General features: G+C 43.9%; 1 protein-coding gene across 2 annotated transcripts in view; it reads left to right on the top strand.

Moving 5' to 3' along the window:
• DENND3 (DENN domain containing 3) overlaps nt 1-16,497 on the top strand; it is a 61,975-nt gene that overhangs the window by 9,580 nt on the left and 35,898 nt on the right. For both annotated transcript variants that reach the window (XM_006016437.3, XM_014524319.2), the window contains exons 2-5: nt 3,084-3,360; nt 3,991-4,106; nt 4,702-4,841; nt 14,859-14,970. In XM_006016437.3, the coding sequence (XP_006016499.1) occupies nt 3,084-3,360; nt 3,991-4,106; nt 4,702-4,841; nt 14,859-14,970 (645 nt within the window). The remainder of the gene's footprint in view (nt 1-3,083; nt 3,361-3,990; nt 4,107-4,701; nt 4,842-14,858; nt 14,971-16,497) is intronic.

The raw sequence follows: 16,497 nt of genomic DNA, 5'->3' as shown, positions 1-16,497 counted from the left end.
GGAAAGAGGATGGAACTTCAGCCTTGTACTGTAGGAGTGTGTGGCAATTACTTCCCCCCCTTTATAACTAAGTTTTTATTTTTTTTAAAGTCATTGCTATCCTCTGGGTTTTGCAATGGATACTTACCTAAACTTCATTTCCTAGACTCCTTTGGGTAAGACTCTTTAATTGTGTTTTGTAGAAGAGTACTATTTGACCTTAATATCTTTGAAAGATATCCTGTACTGGAATAAAAATACATAGCGGTTAACTTCTAAGATATTAAGTATTCCTTCTGAGTTTTCCTATCATGTTCCAGACTAGAGGAAAGTACTGATCAGACCCACCTGCTAACATTGAAGCAAATTAGTTAAGATTTTTCTTATGCTTCCAAAACCTTTGATTATAAAGTGGCTTGTTTTAGATGAAGCGCTGCATCATTGGTTTGTGTTGAAGCTATTTAAAAAAAATGAAAAAAAGAGGGGGGGGGGGGGGGGGGGGGAAGGGCAACATCGTACCTCAGGGAATGCGTTTAATACGTGTAGCAATCAGTGGTTCTTGCTAGGCGTTGTGTCTGAAGGTGAAAGTAAATAGCCCTACTACCTCTGATTCATCTGCTGTTAGTCATCTCACACAAGATTTGAACATGGAAAAACATATTTTTAGCTACCCTGAGGCCCAGCTTTCCTATTTCCAAGCACACCCAGGCTGCACAAAACTTTCTTTTACAGGCTTGGCCTTGCAGAATAAATTAGAATCTGCAGCTAAGTAAAGATGAAGCTACTTGGATTGTACCTGTCAGGGTGGGACCAATGGGGGAGTTTCCTCTTCCAAGTCTTTACTCGGATGGTTTTACAAAACGAGAAAGTAAGAACCTGTCAAGCTATAGCACTGTCCTACCTTATTATCCAGAGTTGCTTATTGGAAAGCACTGTAATTGATGCATAATTTAATAGATTCTGCTATTGCCCACCCCATATATAAATGGGAAAAAAAAACTTCCTTTAACTTCAGTGGAGAGGGAATCCAATTGTTAATGTTTTAAAATACCTCTCATTGCTTTATTTGGGACTGTGATTTTAATTTTTTTTTCACTGTAGAAGGATGGCATTTCTTTCAAGATCAGTATAAAAATACTGTATTTATGTGAATATAAGGTGATCATGAATGTAAGACAACAACCCCCCCAATAATTAGGTTATACATGTAGACAACTTATAAAATTTTAATTTAATTATAAATTTATGAATGTATAATTTTCCATGTATGAAATCTGATTATTGGAGGATCATCTTATATTCCCCTCCACTACTGCAGGTGGTAGGGGGAGAGGTGATGAGGGGGGCAGGCAGTAGGGACAGACAGTGTAGTGGGGGAATGGGGTAGGGCAGGTGTGGGGGCAGTAATGGTGCAGGCAGTGGCGGGGCAGGTAGTAGGGGCAGGCAGTGTGGAGGTGGTGGAGCAGGTGAGAGAGGCAGGTAGCTTGCCTCCTGCTGCCTGTTTTTCCTCCTCCACTTACCCCTCACATTGTGCCAGGCCCCCCTCTCTCCTCCACACCACTTCTGCCACCGGCAACCTCAGGTCCCCACTCCACTTCCTCCTGTCCCCTCTACCTTTTTCTCTGCACCAGCCATCCCTGCTGCAGCCTGGGGCACAGAGCCTGGCTCCAGTCTGGCCCGGTAGCAGCAGCGGTGTGGAGCCAGAATTGCTCTTCCAGCCTGGCCCTGTAGCAGTTGCCTGCCGCTGTTGCTGCTGCGGGGTCGGGGTCGGGGTCGGGCTGGGGCCAGGCTCTGTGCACCAGGCTGCAGAGCAAAGGTAAGGAGGAGTGCGGCAGAGGGGTGGTAGGAGAGGGAGAAACGGCGTGGGGTGGGGACTACAAGGGAGGTGTAGTGGGTCTGCAGAGGGAGGGCAGGTGGTAGCTGAGGCTCCAGCTCCAGCCCCAGCCCCAGCCCCAACCTCAGCTTGGAGCCAGAGCCACAGCAATTACCCCCTCCTCCCCCCTCCACGCCCCCCCTTTCCCTCGCCCACTGCTGTGTGCTTGATTGTAAGCTGGTTTGGATTTTTTTTCCCATGTTAAAATGGGGAAAAGAACCTCTTCTAATGGAGTAAATGCAGTAATAAGATAAGATGTAGCTTCTTTTACAACCAAGCCTGCTTCTAAGACACCTTTTCCTTTTTTTTCTCATTTGTGTATTTCCAAGCTATTTTTTAAGGTAGAAAAATGGAAATATCTTGACTCTAATCCTGATTTTTTTATTTTTTTTTTTAAGGGGACTATCTTTTTGGGCATCTATTGGTGCTAATTCTAAAGTGTTGCTTGCCATGGGGGGGAACCACATTGCTACAATAAAACTCAAATGATGAAGAATAGATTTGAATCGGGCACCATATCCGAATGTATCCTGAAGACAACTGCAGAATATTTCATTGACTTCACTTAGTTTGGAAAAAGGCCGTAGAAAGAGGGCAAGGGAAGGGGAGAAATGAAGACCCATTCAGCTTAGTTAAATCCACAGGCCATATCCACATGAGCGTGACCGTTTGGTTCCCTGGGGACATCTAGCAGTTGGACACCTTGTGCTGCTGCTGGTTGTCCCCTGGGAATGCCTGTGCCATGTGTCCTCTGGTGCATGGCAGGTTACCCTGGGTCAGATAGGGGAGGCTGGGGCCGGCACTGGGCTGGCCCCAGCAGTCTTACCTTGGGTTCGGGGGGGGTCTCCTGGGGCTGCGTTCTGCTGGATCCTGCCACTTGGGAGCCTGGCTGGCTGCTCGAGCGTGGCTCTGGCCAGTCACGCTCATTTTGAGTGGCATGCTTTGCCCCCATGTATGCTGCTCTGGGTTTTTTTTTTGTTTTTTTGGGGTTTTTTTACATATATCCCGGGGTCCAAAAATGCCCCCTGCACTGCTACCTTGCAGCACAGAGAACAGCTGTGTGTGCTGTTCTCTGAGAACAGCTTTTCACTGAGAACAGCTGTGTGTGCACACTGCACGACTGCGCTCATCTGGACATGGCCAGTCTCTAGGAAAGAAGGAAGAAGGTGGTTAAATGCAATTAAAAATAGTAAAAATGCCTACTTGAATTTTTGATTTTTCTTTTTCTTAGGGTTTTCAGAAAAAAGTAAGAAGCCTACCTCCCCTTGAGCCAGAAGTTCTGTCAGTTTTTGTGCCTCCTTTTACCAGCAAAGATGAGAGTCAAGCAACTACCACAAATTGTAATAACTTCAATAAAAGTAAACGACGTTCTTTCCGGAAAAAGAAAGATAGGCCTAAGGCTGAGAACGTGAAGGGTCTGAATGCGGACCACAGAGTGCCAGATACTGAAGATATTAGTGTTCCCAAAGATATTGACCTCGTTGGCTTGCCGGAGCTATGCTTCCCAGGTATTATGTGGCTTTCTTTTAATAATTTGTTATTGAGAACTGCTTATAAACCTTCTACTATCTGTTTGGTGGCCACACCTATAGCTCTATTGCTGCATCCATGCTGCCTTTGTGTGCTGTAAAGTGAATTTCTCTTAGTATATATCATAGCATTTTAAAAAGGCTCTTCCTTCCCCACTTTCTCTCTGCCTTTACGTTTTTAGAAGACTTTCCTTCAAAACGTGAACGCATACTTTTCCCCACTAGTTTCTGCTAGAGTAGCAGCCATTTCTCCAAAACCTTATAGTAACTTTGTTTGAGTAACTAGAACACACAACTACTAAAAAAAAAAATAAATAAAAAAAAATTGTACAAATACAACCCAGAAAATGAATAGAGGACCTTGACTGTTTTTTGCCATATCACAAATATAAAATGAGCTGTATGATGTTTTAACTTCAGTGAACTTTTGTAAATGGTTTTAGACTTGTATAACAAGCTTCCAATCAAATCAGTTAGTTTGGCATATTTTAATTAAGAGTGAAGTGTTGCAGTGGAAGAGTAGCATCTAAAAGCAGTTGATGCGGTTTGAGTTGTACAAACAGGTTTCACTATGCATGTGGTTATAACAAGTACTCGTCTTATTTGCAGGAGGACTGTATATAAGTTCTGAATCAAAAGAGGACCACATCCACTTCCTGGTTTTCACAGATGTCTGTGGTAACCGAACATATGGTGTTGTTGCACAGTATTATCAACCTATTCAAGTATGTTGTGTAATAAACATTTTTAATAAAACTTTTTATGCAGAAAATGTTGAGAACAATACCAATTCACTGGATTTCTGAAATTACTTATATGCTTTAATAGCAATATGGTATAGATCTTCGTTTATCTAAAGGTGGCTGTATATGATACTAGCTACCTCAGTTTCTTGTGTTGTGGGTTATAGAAATGTGCTTCTTATGCTTGTCTGAGCTGTTAGGCTTCAGTGGACCTACTGGTTTTTGACTTGTGATTCCTAATTTAATGTAATGTGGTGCCCTCATTGAACACTGTAGATTTTAACTGGGAGTTGTGTTTGAATATCCAAGAGCAGAATTTATTCCTTAGGCATATTTTTAGGTGCATGAGTTTGAGAAATATACAGTGCTCTTGACAGAGATTCCTAGCTCAAAAACATGCTTTTAATAGATGGATGTAATTTTATAGGCTGAGATTTTTAAAGGACCAAGGGAATTTAAATGTCCAAATCTCACCAAAATTTAGTGGGGGGTTTGGCTATTTCCCTTGGTTCCATTGAAAATACCAGCCCTAACTTCATGATTAACATCATCACATTAATCTGCAGTTTTCTTGTAGGATGGATGCATTCCAGCAAATGGGCAGGCCCACTGGGAATCCGTGCAGACTGGTAAAACGTTTGCCTGCTTTGTGCCGTTTGCTGTGTGTGTCATCTCCAGATATCCATACTTTAATGCTCTCAAGGACTGCCTATCTTGGTAAGAATTACTATTCTATAATGCGTGTCACTGTTGTAAAAGCATGTAGAGACGCACAGACAGTTTTTGTCAGTTATTTTAAAAATTCATATATAATATACACCCATGCTATATTTACTCAAATATAAGACAACCCCCCAATAGTTGCATTCTATATAGGGAGAAAATTATAAATTTGTTATGATTTTCCAGTAATTTAATCTAATTATTGGAGGTTTGCTTTGAATATGTCCCCTTCCCACTGTTACAGCAGGGAAAAATAAATCTGGGAACATGAAAGTGAGGGGCAAATTTGAAAACACTAACCTAGAAATAAGCATACATGTAGGAATATGTATATATAGTCAAATTACTATAGACACCCATAGACTTAATTTATGCAGAATTGATCCATTTAAAATTTTTTTGAAACAGCTGCAAGTTTTAGCACAGGTACTCCATAAACACACCATTAAGCAGCACTTTTTGTACCCTGACAGACCAGACGATGGATGTATGTATATATAATCATAAGCCTTTTGGCTTTGGGTTAACATCAGGCATACTTTGTATTCTAGGTATCTATTAATCCAAAGCCAAAAGGCTCATGATTTATCATATAGTTCATTGGGCGGGGCCCCAGCAGTGTCGACAGTGTTTCAAGCCATGGTGACCCTATAGATCAGCACTGGTGTGTGTGTGTGTGTGTGTGTGTGTGTGTGTGTGTGTGTGTGTGTGTGTGTGTGTGTGTGTGTGTGCGCGCGCGCGCGCTCCAGATACTTACCCCATCCCCAAAGAATCCCTGTGCTAATTAGCCCCTTGCTTCTGAATGGAACCGGGTGTTCTTGTCACGAGTCTTGGAAACCTTAAAAAATGCATACGTGGATGAGGTGCAGGGCAACCTGGTCTGGCTCCACCTCAGGGAGCATGGGGCCACAGTAGTCATATGCTCTAGGCTGAGACAGGGGCCAACAGAGGGGTTCTGGGTGAATAGCTTGGGGCCCTGTTTGGTGATGTTTGCCAGGCATTTAAGGCTAGTGGAAAAAACAGGAATCATTGGAAATGGAAAAGAAAGGCACAGCTCAGCTGTGGGAGTGAAGAGGAAGTCAAAATGTATATAGTGTAATGACTTTACTGTGACTTGAAAAAAAGTTGGCACTGATGTAGACTGAGTGTAGTGGACAGGACTGTCTGTCTTATTCAGATGGTTTGAACTAACCTGTCCTTGTAGGATTCCATCAGTATGTTCGTGGGCTAAGATCAAGTGTAGTTTGTTGCGCTGGTCTGTCCCCTGGGCTGAGATCACTTTGAATGACATTGTATAATAGAGCGTGTGGACTTGTCCAATGCACTGTGGACAGGGCACTTTACAAGAGTTTACTGTAGCCTCCCAATGGAAGGATCTCAGCTATATGCCTACTTTGTAGAAATGAGGGCTCTCTCCCTAACTTGCTCCTTTCGCCTCTTGGCTGAGGGCAAGTGAGACTTGGGGGGGGTGGGGGGGGCGGGGTGGTACCTGAACCCCAAGACCTCTGGGCTGGGGCCTGCATGTAGGATGCCTGCCCTGTGTTTGGGAGAATCTGAATCCCCAAGCCAAAGTGTCTGGGATGGAGGATACTTGCTGGTGGTAGCACCACATGGACTTGAATGATTTGAGTTCTGCTTAGTCCATAAGATTTGGAAGGGATTTGGTCAATTCGAGAAAATGAAAATAAAATGTCTGCCCAATATGGGCCATATGTTATAGTCCTGCTCAGTACTGGTTGTATTAAATCACCTTCATAGTTGGTTTCTATTACTGTGCACATTTTTAACAATAAACAGTATATTAAATGAGACTTCCTTGTAGGCAAATGCAAGATGGGGTGGGGGGCTTCCCTGCTCAGGCTGATTGGAGAGGAAAAAACCCTCATCTGGTCTGGTGTGTGTGGTTTAAAAAAAAAAAAAAAGAAGATATTTACAAATATATGTGGATTTTCTGACACAGCTGAATTGGGAGTATTTGAATGACAAGAAAACTGGATCCAGTTACACATTATGGCATGAAGCAAGGAGGAGTTAAAAACAAAAGTTACTTGAACAGTAACAAAATAAGAGTGAACAGTTGTGGTTACTGATATAGTCTATATGTATTCTGTGAGATTTTGTATAGGTCTGAGCAAAATTAATACCTGCAGGGAACAGATTTTCAATATAGTTTTCTTAGATTTTTTTTTTCCCTATAGGGTCTAAAATTCTGTAAGTCTTTCTCTGGGGAGAATCATTAAGAAAGCAGATACTGGGTAGAGAATAGTTTTTAAAAAGAGTATAAATGAATTCTGTAACTGGCTCTTTGGACTAAGGTGACCTTCCCACACCTCCTAAGGGAATACTACAGTGATTACTGGGAATTCTTATAATGCACAAAGGAATGAGAAACGGAGTTTCTCTGTCTTATCAGTCCCCAGGTAACACCCTTTTAAAGCTCTAGCCCTGGGACATAGAATAATTTACATTTTAGCTTGTACGTGATTTGGCAGGTGAGAATATTTGGGGAAGACTAATGTTTGCCTTTCATAACCATTCAAGAATCTATCTAGTAGGAATGAGCCCTTCTAGTTTAGTGGCCAGTAGAAATCTAATACTGGCTCTTTCGAAGGTCTCCAAAAGATGTTATAGCATCAGAATAGGAGCTTGTCCTTTGCTCCCAGCTGTGTGGAGATTATCTTTGTACCAGTCTGTGAAGCATCAGTAAGTGGTAAGCGCTGAACCCTGCTGGGTTCAGATTTCACCATCTAGATATTGCAAACATACTTAAATACCTGCCTTGCAGTTGTAAGGTTAGAATTTTGCACAGCCTTAAAGCCAATATCCTCCAAAGTAAAGGCTGGGGGTGGCACTGCACACCTGAATTTAGTGTGGCTCTTAGGTGGTTGGTGAGAGAAGTACAAGATTGCTCGGGAAAATGCCTACTACCGTTTGAGTGCTGCTGCAATAATAAAAAACCTGGGATAAAATGATGTTACAATTGGAAAGTCAGCTGCTCAAAGGATAGGAAATGTCCAAAATAGAATTGCCCTTCCATCTTAAAACTGCCCTTCTTGTTCACGTGCATGATTATAAAATCCTAAATTTCATAATGGCAGCCCATTTTCTTCAAGAAACTGATTGGTAGGCATGGGCGAATTGACAGTGGAGGCTGAGGTGTGTGGTCATGTCCCTTTTGCTGTGTGGTGCATGGACAGTGAACTCTCCAAGCTCCTTGGCACGTTAGTGCAGCTCTTGCCAGAGCTCTGCCCGTGCTGTCAAGCAGTGGTGAGAGCAGGAGTGGACAAGGGGGTGCACCCCCCCACTACCTTTGGCTGTGTCACACGTGCCGTGAGTTCTGAGCTCACTGCCTGGTCAGCGCAGGCTGCTGCAGGAGCTGCACGTGAGCCATGAGCTCTGAGCTCATCAGCTGATCTGGGTGAGGTCTGGCCAGAGTCTCTGCTTTTATGTGCATCTGGAGCCCAGGGAGTGAACACTGCTGTTGCTCACCTTTCCTCTCCCATCTTCTGGATGAATTCAGCAACAGGAGAAAAGAGGGGACAGATAGCGGAGGCAGTGCTCACCTCCTGGGCTCTGGAGCTGCATGAAAGCAGGAGACCTAGCCAGACCCCGCTTCAAGAGCTTATATGCAGCACAAACCAAGTCCAGTATGACTGGATCCAGCCCTGCTGTGAGCACTCTGAGTTCACCAACTGATGAATGCAAGCTCTGGCTGGAGTCCCTGTTTTTCGCATGGCTGCATAGCCTGGGGCTCAGTGCCGCTTGCATTTCACCCCCACACCCCCAAGCTGAGTTCAGAGGAAGAGAGGGGATGAGTGGCGCTGCCGCGCATCCCCTAGGCTTTAGAGCTTCCTCAAAGCAGGGGCTGTGGCCAGAGCCCATGCTGATCAACTGCTCATTGCTCACAGAATGTGAGAAGCTGTGGTGGGAACTATATTGAGCTCACAGGGCCTACTATGCACATGCCACATAGCCAACCACACCACTGTTCCCCTCTGGATCCATCCCTTTTGGTAGGTAAATTAAGGATTCATGTTCTTGTGGTTTCCAACCTACTGCACCCTCTAGTAAACCAGAGGGCAGGGACATAAAGTAATTTAGAATAAATGTTCTTCTCCTTGTCTGCATGCTTCTCCTTGTCTCTATGCTATGCACTAAGGTTTATTTCTTTATGACATGTCAAAACAAGATCCTGGGGAGCACGCTTAGTATGCATGGAATATTGGCTAGTCTTGTTAAAGAAGCTCTAGCCATTTCTACTAATTATAACCGTTGACTTTTTTTCAGCAGCTGGTAACAGTCAAATGTGAATGAATTTTCTTGCAGATATCAAAGGGTACCTTCTTGTCCCAAAATGTCAGACCTGCATTAAAGCTCCTTTTTTAGAACAATATATAAAAATTGAGAAAATTGGTGGTGTACAGAGGGAGGTACTGCTCCCCAATAGACAGAAAGTTGAGAGTCTGTATCCTTTTATATGCTATTGCTGGCCTTGTGTTTTGGAGACATGAGGACTGGAAGGTGCCCGACTGGCAGCTCTGCAACTGCATAGATCTATCAGCCACCCCTCCTTGCAATGGGAATTAGGGGACTCGCAGGAAATACAGCAGCTGCTGCATTCCTGAGGCTGCAACAGTATTTGAAGTGATTCTGATTCTACCCTGGTGCCGGGGGTGGCAAAATGTTCCATTTTTTCCTCAGAATTGCCCTGTGCAGCTTATTTTTTTTTCTAGCTCCTGCAGTGAACAGGATTTGGCCCTAAGTGGATTGATATTTTTATTCATCTTCCCTAGGTATTCGATCTCCTTAGGTGTTCAGCGTAAGGGCCAAATTCCTGTCCTCATTCAAAAACAAATCGCAGCTTGCTCCTGTCCCAATTAGTTTTTAAATATGAGACTGGCTCAGAGTTTAAATTGGTTTCCATTAAATCCCTGGTGGATTCCTCAAGGCATATTATGGACTTTCAAGCTTCAGTCAGAAAACTGAAGACCTTCATATTCTGTAACATTAACCTTAATTTTATAAATAGCTGGTGTGTTACAAATGGCCAATACTACCAGCTTCATTGCCAGAACAAATTGAAAGGGAGATGAATGTGTGAGCAACTTTTTCCAAGACGAGCAACTGAGAGTCCAGACTGTTAAAATTGCTGTTCTTAGGTTATTTTACAAGAATGTCGTTCTCTTAAAAAGGTTCAGGTTCAGAATGGGGGTTTCTAGAATTCTGAACACGCATTTTTACCTCAGTCTACTTTCTGCATCCTGTGACATAGCTAGAAAAGGATAGTCATCTGTTCCAGCCCCCCATATAAAGAGGAAGTATTACTATCTCTGCCTAAAGGATAAATCTTCTAACCCTTTCAACACATATCTTTAAACCCATGTTGCAGAAGGATACAAGTGTATAAATGGTTCACATCCATGAGCCAGCCCAAAGGAGCTATTTATGGTTTTTCAAGAAACAAGAACTTAGGCCCTAGTTTCCTTTACTGGATGCTTCCAAGATGAGGCTGGATAATCATTTGATAAGGATAGTTTAAGAATAGTGGGCACTTATACATGTGCTGGATGTGCTAATTCGCATGTGTCGGAGCAGATGACCCTCCACGTCGTGCATTCAGCATCCCCATGCTCCAAAGTGGCGGCAGGGGTGCTCTAACTAAAGCTTAACTAACGCGTGTTTGACAAAGTGCCCTTGCCACCATTTGACGCACGGGACGCTGAATGCACGTCACCTGGCAGGAGCTTTAATTAGAGTGACTCTTGGAGCTACTCCTAATTTAAAGCGCCTCTTGTCCACCCCAGAGTAGTGTAAAGATGCCCAGTATTCCTGCGTACAATCAAGGGTTTGGACCAGATGACTCTTGAGGTCCCTTTGCACTCTTCTGATTCTAAAATAAGCTGCAAATGATTAATAGAAATAGATTGGAAAGACCATGTACTCTTCAGCATCTCTGGGTCCTCTAGTGTAGATTTAAGACATTTTTTATTTTCACAGTACATCAGTGGGCACAGTATATTAGTTCAATGTGCTTTTTATACATCTCATTTGCTTGGTTTAAATATTGGGATTTGAAGAGATGGATTGATTGATTCCCTAACACTTGCTGGACACATGGGGATATTATTTATGCCCCCAAATTGACCAGCTTCCTTGCTATATTAGCAGTGTGTTGCCATAGCCTTATAGGTAACCACATATTGGCTGGAAATGATAAGTCTATGTAGTATGTTCCTGTAATAGGTGCTATAAATGGTCTCTCTCTTTCTCTAAATTTCCTGAGTAAGTGCCAATGTTAACACCTTTTTGTTTTTTCACAATAAATACTGGAAAATTTTTCAGAATGAATAATCTTCTGCTTGAAACTGAAATCAAAACAATTTTGGCAGACCCGTGCTCTGTTTGGAGGACTGTGAAAAACTTTTCAGTATTAATTACTGAGCATATTTTACATGAATTAATTGGGGTATTTTTACCTTTTGCCCAAATACTAGTAAAATTAAATTAATTTATCCCAGCCCAAAGTGTTTCATATCTGAAGACAGAAGCTGCTACACCAATTAAATGTTTTATTGCTTAACTTGACAGCCTAGAGTAGCTGCAGCTGACTTTTTTTTCTATTTCCGCCCCCCCCCGGATGACTTAACTGTTGTTTTACTTTTCTTAATTATTTCCATGGTTTATTTTCATTTTCACTTCTGCCCCTCTTTCCCCCCCTCCCCCCAAAGGAAACTCCATGCCCCCAGACTCACACTGCCATCTGAACACAGCTCTGCATCACTGAATGTCCCCAGATGCGTGCAGCCACCCAAACACAGCCCTCTGCTGACATCTAACCCCATCACACTGCAGTTGCTGCTGGTGTCAGACATCTGGCCCAAGGCCTGGGCTGTGTCTTTACACCTCTGGTTTAGGATGAATGAAGTAACCAAAACAGATAAGTCTCTACACCTGATGGGAGGGTACGATGTCAGTTAGCCAGCATTCATTGTCTATACTGCTGTATGTGAAACAGGGACCTGATCTCAGGATTGTGTTCCCAGAGTTTTACGGGAGTTACAATTTCATAAAAGAAGTATATTCTGCTTGTGGTGAGAGGAAATACCTTGGTCAAAAGTAACCTCTCTGGGGGTGTCCCCACATGCGTGCACATGCAGTTTGCAGTGCCTCAAAGCTGTTTTCAGGTGCTGCAAACCACATCCAGTGCATGTGCACCATGCTGCTAATTTGAAGCATGGTGGGTTTTTCTTGACACCAGGAGATCCCAGTGTCAAAAAACAAAAACCACTGCTAAAAAAGTGGCGTGGCATACATGGCAGCAGAAACCAGATCTTGGATGGCTGCCAGCCAGGCTCTGAGTGGCTGGTGCAGTGCTGCTTCTGCCTCAGGAGGCCCCCAGGTAAGGGGGGCCAGCAGCCTCCCCTACCCCACCCAGGAGTGTGCGTGCAGGGGTGTGACCAGGGACAAATAGCTGTGGCACAAATATGTGCTGCTGCTATTTGTCCCATGGAAAATGTGCACCCTTGCCCATTTGTACTCACGGGGATGTGCCTGTGCTGGAATTAGTCACCGCTGCTACTTAATTAAATTGAAAGCAGCGGTTCTCGGCCTTTTTAGGGCCAAGGATCCAAGGCACCCCTTGCAAAAAACCAGCTGTTAGCTTTTATTCGTTCCTTGACTATGGAAAAATAATAGAGCAGTTCTTCTGTTGCAAAGAACTCACAGATCACAACAGGTCAGAATGGTTTTGACACCATGGATTCTTATTTGAAATCTTTGGGCATTTTTACACATGCTTGGGGGGGGGGGGGGGGGGGGGAAGGTGTTTTAATTAGAGTGGCTCTTGGGAACCACTCTAATTAAACCGCCTGCAGCATCTTGTGTGTTCAGCATCCTATATTTGAGAATGGCAGTGGGGGCACTTTAACTAAAGCTCGTTCGACAAGCTTTAGTTAAAGCGCTGCTGCTGCTGTTTTGAAACGTGGGGACACTGAATACATGAGACGCTGCGGCATCTGGAGCCTTCTGATTAGAGAGCTCCAGCAGACTCAGTTCATCAAGTCTGCTCTGACGTGTTCAAATCGGAACGTGTCGGAGCATGTGTGTAGGTGCCCCTAGGGTTTAACTTGTGAATCATGCACACCTAAGAGTATTAACATTGTAAGTCCAAGTACCCTTAAAAAAATGTGGTTGAGTATCACTGGTCTAAAGCAGGGCTGTCCAGCTGATGGCCCAAGGTCCCCATGTGGCCTGCAAGGATCTGTAGCCCCTGGGCTCTCACCCAGTCACCGTTCCCACTGTCGCTGGTTGTGGCAGCAGATGGCAAGTTTTGGCTTCCCCTCCAGCTGCTTCTTGCTCCTGCCCTGGGGGTGGTGTGGCACAATGTGGCCTGCAGTGTAGTGCAGCAGGGGAGCCCATGGCTAGTGAGCTGGGGGGTGCTGTCCATGCATGTGGTGCAGCGGGGAACGGGGGCACCTACAGCTCGCACTGTTAGGGGCTGTGCTGTGTACGGCCCCTATTGTTGGGGCCTGTGTGAAGTGTGATCCTCAGCTGCCCAGATGAGCAGAAAAAGTAGGCTCGCTATGGACTGAACAAGGAAAAGTCCTCTGAAAGGAGGAGACAGGCTGGGAATTAATTTGATACTGTTGGATGGATAGACTATGCAGATTCCTTTTCAAGAGACAACATTGACCTACATTTTCAGCAACAACTAGTGATTTTATTTTTTTAAATGTACCATGGTTTTTGGGTGGCAGGCTTGAGAAACTTGGAAGAGACTTGAATTTCAGAAGTGCTGAACTGCAGCCCTTCAGAAGTCGAGGCTTTGTTATGGTGGGTTAAGTCGAGCGTGCAAACATGGAGGACCTTGCAGTTGTGTTACTTTCGGAAAGTTAGGTGGAGCACAAAGGCAAAGTCCCATGATCCCCGATGTTTATGAAATTTCTGAGAAATTTTAGACAGACGTTATGTCATTATTCTATATGTTGTTTGAGGTTTGACTTCAGAGCTTCCAGCATTAAAAGCAGAACCCCTCTATCATGAGCACTAAGTGGTTTTTACACACAACAAGCATCTTAACTGTATGTTTTGATCAGCCTCTAAAAGGAGATGAAAACTGCAGTCCTGACGTGGGGCATAATTGATGTTCCCCAGTTCACTGTTATGTTTTGTAGAGCTTTTGACCTGCTTAGCACTTTGCAAACATTGGGGGAAAAATCAGGTTCCTCCCATTTTGAGCTTAGAACACACATCTCATAAAAGAACAAGTGTAATGAACATGCAGCATTCAAAATAGGTTTCTGGACTTGGTCTTACCAACCAATTCCAGCATTTTGATTTTCAAAAAGCCTAAATATATTCATAAAAAACAACTGTGTAACAGTGGAATGCTGTGTGCACAAAGGATGGACAATTCAAAGTTATAATTTTGTAGTTATTCATTTTGCTAGAATATACATGTATTCATATGAGCAATATACATATATGAAAATGTGTATTTATTCTAAGTTTATGTACAAGTGTGCAATGTTGGCTTGATAATGATAGTTCTGAAAATTTTTAATGCTCGTTGTTCCCTGGTGGTTTATTTAATTTGTAATTGGAATGTTGCAGTAATTGGTTTTGGGGCTTTTTTTGTTGCATAAGTAATAGTGTGGACATACAAGTCTCCTGACAGTATACATTGAGCTTTAGCCCTGTGTCATTTGATGTGGGTAATGTTTGCCCCCAAAATAGCAGTGTTTGACAGATTTGCATAAGTAGATTTGTCCTGTAATATGTGTATGTGTGTGTGTGAGAGAGATCAAAGTGCAGCCTTAAAAGCATAGTAGCACCATTAAAATCAGCTAGAGCTAATAAAATATCTCATGAATAAAAAGTAAATTTGTTGGAATAATGCTTTCAGCACCCCCTATGCCTTAAGTTTTTAGTTCTAGCCTATCAATAGAAAATGTGTTTTCCATTTTACATGTTACTTTAAAAATAATTTTCTATAATTTAATTGAATTTCAGCTTGCTGGTACACCTGAGACCTTTCAAGGATTTAGATGCTGAAGATCATATAAAGGAGTTTGCAGCAAAATTATTTCTAATACCCAGTCCACCACCAGGACCGCTACATTTGGTAACTGCTAAAGCTTAATTTCATCTTTGCTCTAAAATTATCTGCTATAAAATACCAAGTGTGTGCTTTGTGTGAAATGAGGCTAATACTTCATTTTCATGCAAGTGTTACACCAGTGTGGCTCAAGTTAATACCTGTATACTAGAAATGAAGACCTTTTCTGCCCCTTTTCCTTAGAGACTTGTAGCGCAACGGTACTGGAGTGGACTGTGGCTCTGATCCTTCTGTGCAACAGTTAGCAGCAGAGAAAGGTGGATTAATGGTTAAGGTACTGGGAGCAAGGGTAGGACTTGGGAGATGCTGAAAACAAAGACTTGTGGCTACATCTTGCCAAATTTTCTTTGTAAATTTGGACAAATCATTTAGCTTTCTGCCTTTGCAAATCACAACTGTAAAATGAGGATAATGTTTCTCTATTGTATGGGCTCTTGTGAGGATAAATACATTAAAGATGGGCTACTATGGTGAATCAGGGCTGTAACAGTACATAAAGTTGATAGTTTTTCTGCAAAAAGACTAGTGCTGCTGAGTGTGCTCCTTCAATGCATGTGGGAGCTTCAGGAGACTGTTTCAGATAATGCAGCTCTCTACTGTTTCTTTGTGAGGCTTTGCCTAATGGCATATATAAATTAGAGCCATTTTAGGACTGCTCAACCTGGTGCCCGGCTGTAATGGCTTGTATGGGATAGTTCTGACATTTGGGAATCAGCAAGGTGCAGCATAGCTATATTTCAGCCAGGTCACTTCCCTCGAGCATGCTCATGACCTTGAGCTGAGAGGCTGAAGAGAGTAAAGCTACCATAGTTGGAGAATTAAACGGGTTTAACCAGGCGGTTTTTTTTTAACTTAGTGAAGTGTGCAGACTATGCAGGATCTGCCTCTAGAGCAGAGCAATTATTTGGGCCCGAGGGCCACATAGGGTCTTTTGATGAGCTGCATGCCCTGCCCTATGGCGGGGGGGAGGGTGTTGGGTGGGCGCGTAGGAGAGCGGCCTGCCTGGGAGCCAGCTGGAGGTGAGATGGGTGGGGGATGCGTGCAGTAGAGCTTGCCTGGTCAGCAGCTGTCCCTGCAGTGCTCCACGTGGGGCCGAGCCATACCCAGGGTAGCCAGTGCTGTGCTCCCAGCCCCGGCCAGCGTGCAGCTTCTGGCAAAGCTGTTCCCAGCGTAGCTGCAGCCAGCCGAGCTTGCATTGTCCCCAGGAGGTGAGGGGAGCACAGCAGCACCCAGCCACCTACAGCCCCACTGGAAGCTGTGCGCTGGCTGGGGCCTGGGCTGGCAGGGCTATTCTGCTGCCCTGGTGCTTCTCTAGGCAGGTGAGATGCTTCAACTGGGTGGCTCTGACTCTAGTTCCTGCCTGCCTTCCACTCCCTCTGCCTGCTTGGTGTGATAAGCAGCCACCTGTGGGTCAGCATAGTGGGTGGAAGGCAGCCAGGAGCTAGAGCCAGATCTCCACTCTTTGGGCAGGAGCCGCCCAGCTGAAGCTTCCTTCCTGCCTGCCTGCCCACCTGGAGCAGTGCGGCAGGGGCA

The sequence above is a fragment of the Alligator sinensis genome, unplaced genomic scaffold (assembly GCF_000455745.1).
Source record: "Alligator sinensis unplaced genomic scaffold, ASM45574v1 scaffold721_1, whole genome shotgun sequence".
Taxonomy (NCBI): Eukaryota; Metazoa; Chordata; order Crocodylia; family Alligatoridae; genus Alligator; species Alligator sinensis.
This window is presented reverse-complemented; position numbering and strand designations above follow the sequence as displayed.